This window comes from Mixophyes fleayi, chromosome 1 (genome assembly GCF_038048845.1).
Source record: "Mixophyes fleayi isolate aMixFle1 chromosome 1, aMixFle1.hap1, whole genome shotgun sequence".
In the NCBI taxonomy this organism is placed as follows: Eukaryota; Metazoa; Chordata; class Amphibia; order Anura; family Limnodynastidae; genus Mixophyes; species Mixophyes fleayi.
The window spans coordinates 122,163,634-122,174,711 of NC_134402.1; the positions used below are offsets into that span (position 1 = coordinate 122,163,634).

Genomic DNA, 11,078 nt, shown 5'->3' on the forward strand with positions numbered 1-11,078 from the left:
ATATCTCCATTATACATTTGTGAGAAAAATATTATCTACTGGCATTATTTGCATCGCACTGTAGCAATTATATAGCATGGTTAGTGTTGAAAGATCATATATAACATTACAGCTATTGAGCAGTTCTCCTATTATGATCCTGGGGGTGTAATAGCACAATATTAATCAACCTGTCAGAAATTGTGCACGCATTAACAAAAACTCCTTTTTGTTGCAATAGATGATGGAGAGACAGTTTGTTCTCCCCCTTGAGCTGTCCAGCACACATGTATGTTACCTTTTACCTGCACCACATGAAACCAATAAGAAAACAACTCATTATTATTTCAGAGACATTTTCAGGATAATGGACTTAGCATTCAAAGAATCCTAAATGTTCCAAGATGAAATCAACATGTACATTTCTACAATGAAGCCCTCATCCCGGAGGTCTATCACTTTCCTTTAAATATATTAATACAAAGCATTAGGCATATTATCTATAGTTATTGTCAGACATGTCTATACTTATATATTTAGTTGCTGACAAAGACATCACCCATAGTGCTCAGCCAGTTTATTACCAGCGCACATTCCTATGACCGGCTGAACACAATAGATGTATGTTCAGCAACATGTAAAGAGCATACAGTTGCATCTTGCTGATATAGGCCACAAAAAGGTAAAACATCTTACCTCTGCTTTTTGGGTTCTGGGAAAGCTGCTCTCTCTCTCAATGGCATACACATCCAGCAGGTAGAGGCGCGCTCCACGCTCCCGGTCCAGAACTGCTGCCGTTTGGATGACACCTGTATTGCGCCCAATGGTGAACAAGCGTCCAACCGTTTTCCCTTCACATTTCACAGAAACAATGAAGTATTCCACCGTAGCCTCTGAGCTTCGGGCACTGGATGCCTCAATAGACATCACATTGGTCCCAACAGGTTCACCCTCTTTTAAAATAGTTATATACTTTGGCTGGGAAAAAAATGGACCATCAGTTCCCTGAAGAATAATGGTCAACTCAGCAGTCGTTCTCTTCCTCTCAGGTCCTAAATCAGTGGCAGCCACTATTAGTTTGTATAAAAGATGAGATGGTACCATGGGAGAGGCCACCCTTAAGTCACCACTGTAACGATCCACAATAAAAGTTTCAGTGTCTCCATTAATAATTTCATATTCTATTTCCCCATTGGGTCCTTCATCAGGATCAAAAGCTGTAACGGTAGTCAGCACAGAACCAATAACAAGGGTGGGATCTGCAGCAAAGGCGTTCTGAGACACAAATGTTGGGACATTGTCATTGAGATCACTTACTAGTATAGTGACATTCTTCAGGGCATATTTCCTAGTCTCTAAAGGCACAGCCTGGTCACTGGCCCTGACAGTCAGTTCAAAGAGGTTGGAAAACTCCCGGTCAATCTCTGCATTAGTGTAAATTGTTCCTCGCACCTCATCAATTAAAAAGTGAGTACCTCTTGGTTTCTGCTGGATGATAGCATAGTTGAGCTGTCCATTAATGTCTGCATCAGGATCAGTAGCAGTCACGGAGATAATGGATGTTCCAAGAGGCACATTCTCTGTTATTGATTTAAAGATATCTCCTGCTGGGAAGCTGGGTGGGTTGTCATTGAAATCCCTCACTTGTATAATGACTGACATGGTGGATGAGCGAGGTGGCCTGCCATTATCTTTAGCTGTGATGTTTAATTTGTACAGTGCTTGTGTCTCAAAGTCCAGCTTTTTAGCCAGGAAGATGCTCCCAGTGTTGGGACTAATGCTAAAGGTGCCATGGTTATTAGTCCCTGTAATACTGTAATGAATATCAGCGTTATCGCCAGAGTCAGAGTCTGTGGCTGCAACCGAGGACACCAGTTCCCCAACCCTCATATTTTCTAATACATCCACAAAGAGAGCTGCTCTGGGGAAAGATGGTGTGTTATCATTTTCATCGAGTACATCAATACTTAATGTGCATGTTGAACTTAAAGGGAATTTCCCAGAATCCACAGCTTGGATGGTGAGAGAATAGGATGCTGTGGCTTCATAGTCCAACTTTCCCACCAGTGTTACCTGCCCTGTACCATTATCAATTGTAAAGTGTTTTTCCTCATTCCCCTTAATGACAGAATAGGTCATCAGACCGTTGCTTCCCTCATCCCCATCAGAAGAAGAAACCCTTAACACCTGGGTCATGTTTGCTGCTGATTCTGATATACTGGCTTGGTATAGATCTTTAGAGAATTTGGGAGAGTTATCATTGATGTCTCGTATGTAAATCTGGACAGTAGCCTGGTCTTTTAGTGGTTTGGGCAAACCTAAATCAGTGGAGACAACTTTGAGTGTGAATGCCGCTGCTCCCCTTTGCCTCATAAGAGCCTCTCTGTCGAACTGGTGGGTGCTGGTTATGTCCCCGGTAACTGTGTTCATCTCAAAGTCAGGTTGCATAGTTTCAAACGCATACATAATTTCACCATTAGAGCCAAAGTCCCTGTCTACAGCAAAGATTTTACCAACAAACGACCCTCCTTTTTGCTCCTCTTCAAAGTAGAAGACATAATTAGTGCTGTTAAACAATGGCCTATTGTCATTGACATCCTCAAGTATGATCGTAACATTTACTATGGCACTTAGTGGTTCAACGGCTCTGTCTGATGCAGTAACAAGTAATACATATATATCTTTAACCTCTCTGTCCAGTTCACTCTTTACATATAACTGTCCATCTGGGAATATACCAAATGCCTCCCCCACATTTCCATCTGTAATATGATATGTGATTTCCCCATTAGCCCCGGAATCTTTGTCAGAAGCGTGCACTTTAAAGAACCTTGAGTTAACTGGCTCTGACTCTAAGAGGGTCACTTCATATGACAGCTGATCGAACACTGGAGGGTTATCATTGACATCATGCACAGAAACGGTTAATATGAAGCTGGATGAGAGCTGTGGGACCCCCATGTCTGACGCTAGAATTTCTACTTGGTATGACCCAGCGTTGACATCTAGTGCTCCTGTTATACTCACAGCACCACTGACTTCATCCACCTCAAACAAGCCTAGAGGGTTCTGTTTTAAGATGTAACCAATCCTACCATTTACACCTTCATCTAGGTCAACAGCCTTAGCATGAAATATAATGTGACCTTCTTTCCAGTTCTCCACCACATTTACACTTTCTACTGCCTGTAGAAAACGGGGAGAATTGTCATTTAAGTCCTTTACTGTAATATTAATAATTGCTTCCCCAGTTACTGCCCCACCGCTGGCTACAACTTTCAAGTGGTAAAAGCCTTGTTCTTCTCTATCTACCAAACCCGCCGTCATGACCAGACCTGTGGTTTTATCAATAGCAAATACCCCCTTTTGGTCCCCGGTGGTGATAAGGTAAGTGATATTAGTATTCAGGTCCATAGTGGATGCTGTGACTGTCCCAACATTATATCCTAATGGCACATTTTCAAACATAACAAAGCTATATGTTTCCAGGGTAAATGATGGTGGATTGTCTTGAGTATCCAACACAGTGATGGTAACGATAGCATGGTTGTGAGATTGTAAGCCTCCACCATCAGTGGCCACAACTTTCAGCTGATAAGCAGTTTTTTCCTCCCTATCTAGCGCAGCTTTTGTAGAAATGGCTCCTGTCTCAGCATTAATCTGAAATTTAGAAGTGTCCCCAACTCTGATGGAAAATTTAACTGTGCCATTTACGCCCAAATCAGGGTCAGCTGCTGTCACGGAAACAACAAAACTTGCAGGTGGTTCATTTTCCTGAATGTTGGCAAAGTATTGCACAGGATAAAAAACAGGACTATTGTCATTAACATCCAATAGAGTAACAATGATTTTAGCTGAGGACGATAGTGGTGGGGTTCCGAGGTCAGTAGCCAGTACCACTAAGTTGCAATTTTCTTGTTGCTCTCTGTCCAGCTCTGTCCGAGTACTAAGTTGACCAGATAATGGATCAAGGCGAAAAGAACCTTGACATGGACTTTGGGTATCAGAATCAAAATAAAAACGGATAGTGCCATTGTTCCCAAGGTCACCATCTGTAGCCTTTAGTGTGATAAGTTCGGTGCCAATCAGGGAGTTTTCTGGCAAGGACACCTGGTGTTGGCCACCAGCTTGGGAACCAGTAAAAGTAGGCCTTTGATCATTTACATCCAAGAGACTAACAAGAAGAGTAGCATAGCTAGTTTTGGGTTGAGGGCCCTGATCCCTTGCACTGATATTGAGGAGCAATTGAGGGGCAGTTTCACGGTCTAAGGTGGAGGTACTTGTCACCAAACCACTATGTTCACTAATAGAGAACCATCCCAACTTATTTCCAGATACAATAGAGTATCGTAGATTGGCATTTAGTCCTGTGTCACCATCTGTAGCTGAAACTCCACAGATATATGAACCAGGTGGTAAGTCCTCGCTGATCTCCACTTTACTTTGTGGTTCCTGGAAGACTGGAGGGTGATCATTAATATCATTGACATAAATCACAAGGCTGGCCACTGATGATCGTGGCCTAGGGTGACCCTGATCTGACACACTAACAGTCAAGTTGTAGGAAGGTATGCGTTCTCGGTCCAGTGCACTAGCTACTTTGATTAGGCTTAGGTTGGGCACTTTGGATGTTTGTACCTCAAAGTGGCGCTGCTCATTGCCTCCCAAAATAGCCACTGTGACATTCCCATTTGCAGTAGGAGAGTCAGAGTCAGTGACAGTGAGCAACGCCACCACTGTTCCAACTTGTGCATTCTCATCCACTGAGGCATAACGAGAGGTGGCTGGAAAGTAACGGAACTTTACAACAGGGTCATTATCATTAACATCATTCAGAAAGACAATTGCCTCTGCACGGCCAGTAAGTGGTGGGGTGCCCAGATCTTTGGCCTCAATACTGAGTGTATATTGTCGTCGACTTTCATAATCCAGTGGCTCTCTGATAGTAACAAGCCCACTTTCTGGATCAATTTGAAAAGGGGTGCCTTCCGCCAGCTGGTACATGATTGCAGCATTATCCCCGTCATCCCTATCAGTAGCCTCTACTTTGAGAACACTTGAACCTACAGGGGCGTCCTCTTCAACTCTAGCCTGGTATTGGGAGCTGCTAAATACAGGTGGGTTGTCATTAATATCCTGCACTGTTACATTCACTTGTAAGTGCCCTACTCTTTTGGGCATTCCCTTGTCCTCCACTTCCACAAGCAGATAATAACATGAAATGGTCTCCCTATCTAATGGGCCTTGTGACATTAAATGCAGAAAACCACCGTCCCCACTTGGGTTGACTGTAATGCCTAATTTAAAGCGTCCATCTTGGTTTCCTGAAACAATACGGTAGGAGCGGTGATCTACCCCATTAGTACCAGCATCAGAATCTGTCGCGGTGTCCAGTATGACCTGTCTTCCTCCTTGTGTGTCCTCTTTAAAAGACACCACAATGGAGGGTTCAGGGAAGACAGGAGAGTTGTCATTGATATCCAAGACAGTAATACGAACTTCAGTTGGGTAAGTTGGTTGACTGGACAGAACAACCAAGTTGATAACATCACTGGTGAGACTCTCTCTGTCTATGGTGGAGGTGGTGTGTATGTATCCAGAAGTGGAGTTAATGCTAAACAGTGCATGGGATTCACTAAGTCGGTAGGTAAAGCCTGGTTTGGTAGTGATGGTACCTACATATGTCCCTGGTGGTTGTTCCTCCAGAACTTGAAATATCTGACGGGGTTGGGAGCTGCTTAGTGCTCCAGGCACTGACATCAGCAAGAAGAACACTAACAAATGCATCAGTGAAAGTTTATGCAGGTAATATATCCTCACACACAGCAGACTCATTTTGCACATACAAAGTTCTGTGTAGACTTTTACAAATGTAGAATCATCCAATCTTATTCTCCGTGAATTAGGGAGAATAATGCAACAACAAAAAATAAGTTATCTCCAACAACCAAAGAGGTTCCCCTTGTGAGCACTTAATATAAAAAGTGCATGTGATGAGGATTTCAATTGTACATCCAGGAGCTGAATACAGCGGCGCATCCCGCAGTGCAGTCACAGTTCAATCAAACTCAAGAGAAAGTCAACACATATCTCAGGTTAAAGACTTGCAGGGAACTTATTGCACTTGATCAGTATCCACGCACCTTTTTTTGCACCGTGTAGTCAGAAGAGAGCATCAGACAGTGGGATCGCTAGGAGAATCTCTCTGTTCATCAGTGAGAGCTTGGTCCATCCACAGTTGCTGCAGTCTCCTTAGCACAGCGATGAGTTAGTAGAGGGAAGGAGCCTGCTGCTGTTATTGGCTGGATCCCCCACTCTGTGCTCCCCGTACACCTTCAGATGCTCCCTGGGGCTGATCTTTGCATTGTCCGCGCACAATCCAGCTACTCATCGGAACCCGCAATCGTGCAGTCTGGGGGAGATTTCTTTTTCCTCACCATGCCAGGTCCCCTGCGCATCCCAGCCAGTCAGCAGCAGTAATACCTCCTTCCCTGTAACTTGTTTTCTGCCAGAGATGCCCCTTTGTAATCCAGTAAGTGGGGGGTTTAGAGCACCCCAGCGCACAGGAGACTGCGGGGGAATAGCAGCAGTCTCTGGTTGTGCATAGTGTCCTGGTCTGTGGATGGGTCTAGTGGTCACTGTGCGCAGGGTCCTGCAGTACAACTGTCTCCTGCTGCCTTTACTGAAACAAAAAAACTTTCTTCGCTCATTGATCCCTCTTCACTTCAGCCAGGATTGGAGCCCACAGCCCCCTCCCTGCTCTCCATCCTCCGCACCGCCCAGCCACACGCTTGTCACTTCCAGCACCTCCTCCCGACCCCCGGATTGGACAGCAGCTACCGGACTGCAGCCCCCTCACTGCACCATCTCCTGCTACCCGTGCGCTCCCAGCTGGCCACGATTGGCCGGCGATGCTTCTTGTTAGCGGGCCAAGGGAGGCACCTTCTTGGGAGCAAGGTGGAGCAATGACCGGGATGGTCTGTGTCTGCACACAGGGAGACAACCCGTTACTTGCTGTAATAATAGGGTGGAGGGGGGAGGAGAGGGATGGAGGGAGTGTGTCTGGGAATGCACTGATCTCAGTTAACTCTGTGCGGCTGAGCTCCGTCTGCCAGCAGCATAAAAGCGTTTCGCACTTTACACTATTACACATTAGTAGTAACCGAATAATGCACATATCTACCCGATGTCACATGCCAGGGCTCATGTATGTGATAAGTACATTTGTACGCAATCAAACAATAGCAAATGGAAACTTTTAATGCAAATGGTCTCACTTTGCAACACTAACACTCTTCTAATATAAATAGGTGTTCATGAAATACAAAGACGCTCTTTAGTCACATGTGGTTTCTGCATCGCTCAGATACGCATTTAATTGTATTTATTACAGATTTGATGTGTATTGAAATATAGAATTTTAAAGACAATAATGCATGTCCATTACAATAAAGTAAATACACATTTTGTTAGTATCTCAAGCATGTCTCATGGGTTTGTATACAACCTCCACTTATAGAAGTAGTAATGAAATAGCAGGATAATATCAGGTATACAATACATGTTTTCACGATTGAAGAGGAATTACATTTTTATAGCGTATAGTGGTTTGTAAAATTGTAAAAGCTTTAGCTGCGTCAACACCTCCCTCTAGTGGTAAAAAGTAAATATTGTCCTAGGACACGTTTACCTGCTTTAGCTACAGTAGTTCAACTAGTTGTGATTGCTTTTGTTATTGTTGTTATATTTTATTTACAAGGTGGCACAAGGCTTCTGCAGCACTGTACAGAGCAAATCTCATGGCAGCACAAGTCAAAACAGGGACAAAAAGTGAGCAGGTATGAGACATAGAGCACAGATATGAAATAGAGTACAGACATGATACAATGGGTATACTGGGGATAATGACAGACAAAAGAAGCAAATTGGAACAATAGGCATAGTGGGGTTCACTGTGGTAAGGGCCGGATTAAGACATTGTAGGCACCTGGGCTAGGGGTACTGAGTCGCCCCCATTTATCAATTATGTATTGCTATGCACACTATTGTGTGTGCATGCAAGGGAATCAATATACAGGGTGATTCAAAAGTCGCAGTACACCCTTTTATTTCAAAAACTGTACAGGAAATTGGGAAACCTGAATACTCCAGTAAGGTATGGGTGACGTTGTCTATCTTTTACGGTATGTACCAAACATGGGCGCCATCTTCAAATCGGCCAATCGGCCCAATTCCTGTAGAGTTTTTGAAATAAAAGGGTGTACTGCGACTTTTGAATCACCCTGTATATGTATATATATATATATATATCATCATCATCATCATCATCATTTATATAGCGCCACTAATTCCGCAGCGCTGTACAGAGAACTCATTCACATCATATATATATATATACATGGTGATGTCATAATCATTTGGAACATACTAAACTATATATTTTTTCTGTTCTCATTTGTTACTCATTAAGGAGCGCACTGCGGCCGCATTGACAGTGAGAGCAGGCAACTAACAGCATCAGATTTGTTGTTAGCTGCTGCCTCCCTAATGTGAGAGCCAGGGCGGGGCCGCCTCCGACCCAATGAAGAAGAAGCCGGCGCCGCGCGGCATTGCAAAAAAATAAATAAATTAAAAACATTCCCACATTAATATCTTTTCTAGGGCCCCACAGCTGCCCGAGGCCCCTGGGCTTCAGCAGTTGGGGGCCCTCGTGTCAAAAATGTGCTAGTTAATAAATATGCCCCTTTATTTGTAAGGTATCACACAGCTCCACAGCACTTTACGTTGCTATAACAAATTATATATAAAAACAGAAAAGACCATACAAGGTTGATGGACATGGTACAACCATGAGACACAGGGTAGAGAGGACTCTGCTCACTAGAACATTCAATCTAGAGGGAAAGGGCATTGCTGAAGGCTAGTGGTACAAGATGGTGGCTTCTAGTACCTAGAGGGAGTTGTATCAGGTGGGAGTAGGAGAGGCATTAGGCAGAGGTGCATTTTGAAAGGGCACCTGAAAGGTTGAAGGTTCAGGCAGAGTATGGTAAGGCAGAGTAGGGAGTTCCATAAGTGCAGAGCAACCCGTGAGAAGTCTTGGGAGGCAGGAGTTGGTAATCAGACGAGGTGTGGCACAGATCAGAGGCAGATCTAAGAGGGTGTAAGGGAGAGCTTCTCATGAGGAGGTCACAGGTATATGAGGGGGAGCTGTTTGTAAGGGCTTTGAAAATGAGTTGGAGTAGAAGGAATTGGATTGTGGAGGTAATGGGCACCAGTGTATGTAATTACAGAATAGGGCAGAGGATGTGGAGCAGCAAGAGAAGAATATCAGTTTTGCTGTTAAATGTAGGATGGATTATAGTTGGGATAGACGGGTGAGGGAAAGGCCAGATAGGACAAAGTTGCAGTAGTCAAGGCAGGAGAGAATGAGACAATGATTAAAAGTTTTGGTAACATCATGTGTGACAAAAGGGAAGTCTTCTGTCAACATTTAAAAGTATGAGAATTGACAGTTTTAGGGACTGGTTGTCAAAAAGCTGAAGGCGGAGTCAAGAGCAACACCAACATAGCAGGCTTGGGGGACCATGGAAAGCACGATGTCAACGGTGAGGGTGACACTGGGATGAAGGAAGATGATAAGTTTGGTTTTAGAAATGTTGAGCTTTAGGTAGCAGTAGAACATCCATGTGAAGATGCCTCAGAGTTGGACAAACTGGATAAAAGCGAAGGAGATAGACCAACGGAGCAGATGTATATTTTATGTGTGTTCTTGCTAGATGTGGTAGTGGAGGATGTTTAGGTGTCGCTCTGTGCATGGATTTTGGAGCAGAGGAGGTGTGGGAGGCACGGTGAGGCAGAAAGGAAAGGGGTTGTGGACGGAGAGCGAAAAGGCAGAGTTACAAATTAGAGATGGAGCTGAGATGGATGTGGAAATGTGAGGTCCAGTGAGTGTCCATTGCAATGAGTGGGAGATGACCTCCACTGGGAGAGACCAAAAGAGGAACTAAGCCAGTCATTCCCCCTATTCCATTGCCTGATATCACCTTGCACAAGAGAAAAATAGTCTTTTTTCGTGCACAGCCTCTGCCCATTGAAAAGCATTGACACCACCCGATTAAGCTTGTTTAATTGCTTGTGTTCAATACTTTCACTAGCCGATAAGCAAATTTATTTCTCCAGAATCTTCTTGCCTTCTGAATCTGGCGAAAATATTCTCAAAACTTTAATTGAAGAAAAGTCAACCTAATACCCTTGCCCACCTCTTCATAAAATATAACATTTTTGATCTGGGTCCATTGTTGTCCAATGGGAAATAAAATCTTCTTTTCTTCTTTCTTGGCATGTAAGACAGGCCTATACTAGATAGAGATGTGCAGATCTCTCCATAGATCGCAAGCAGATTGCAATGTCAATAATATAATAATTTTGTGGTTGGCTGCTAATTTGCATAGTGCACCACACAAGTTGTTGTATACAACATAGTCAATTTCACACATTTCTAAACTTACATTCATGTGACAGTTCAGACTTTATAGCTTAACTGTCACACATCAGGTTTCAGACATGAGCATTCATGTGTGCCTAACAGTATGCATAATTTAAGTTGTAGAATAACACAGAAGGGGGCAAGCAGAAGGTGATGGGGTCAGAGAGAACCCTCATGATACCTTGTGACCCATCACACTGTTGACATGTAACGAAAAACAGCCCTGACTTCTGTAAGCCTTTATTCAAGTGTGTACAAATGGTGGTGACATAACTGAGACCCTGGATGTACTGTAAATCTGTCCCTGACTGACTGGAGTCATTTAGCTTACTTTCTTAATCTTTATGTTCAGTAGTTAATCTAGAACTGGTGTGGTGTAGAAATCACAATGGTGTTTCTATTAATATTCAAGGGATTTTTAATTGCATGACGCAAATAACAGTAATGTGCTGTAACACATAACAAATTACATAGTGCTTTGATTAGATGAATCACTGTTAAGCAAATGAAAAGGAGGCAATCACAATTCATGAGTCAATATCACATGACCATATCCTTATAAAAATAGCACCTAGACCAGTGTTGACTAACCTGTGACACTCCAGGTGTTGTG

General features: G+C 43.5%; 1 protein-coding gene across 1 annotated transcript in view; it reads right to left on the reverse strand.

Annotated features, from left to right (window-relative positions):
• The window catches only part of FAT4 (FAT atypical cadherin 4), a 182,148-nt gene extending 175,460 nt beyond the window's left edge, over positions 1–6,688 (reverse strand). Inside the window, exon 1 of the mRNA XM_075200053.1 lies at positions 676–6,688. Within this exon, the coding sequence (XP_075056154.1) occupies positions 676–5,823 (5,148 nt within the window). The 5' untranslated portion in view covers positions 5,824–6,688. The remainder of the gene's footprint in view (positions 1–675) is intronic.
• Positions 6,689–11,078: the final 4,390 nt, after the last annotated feature.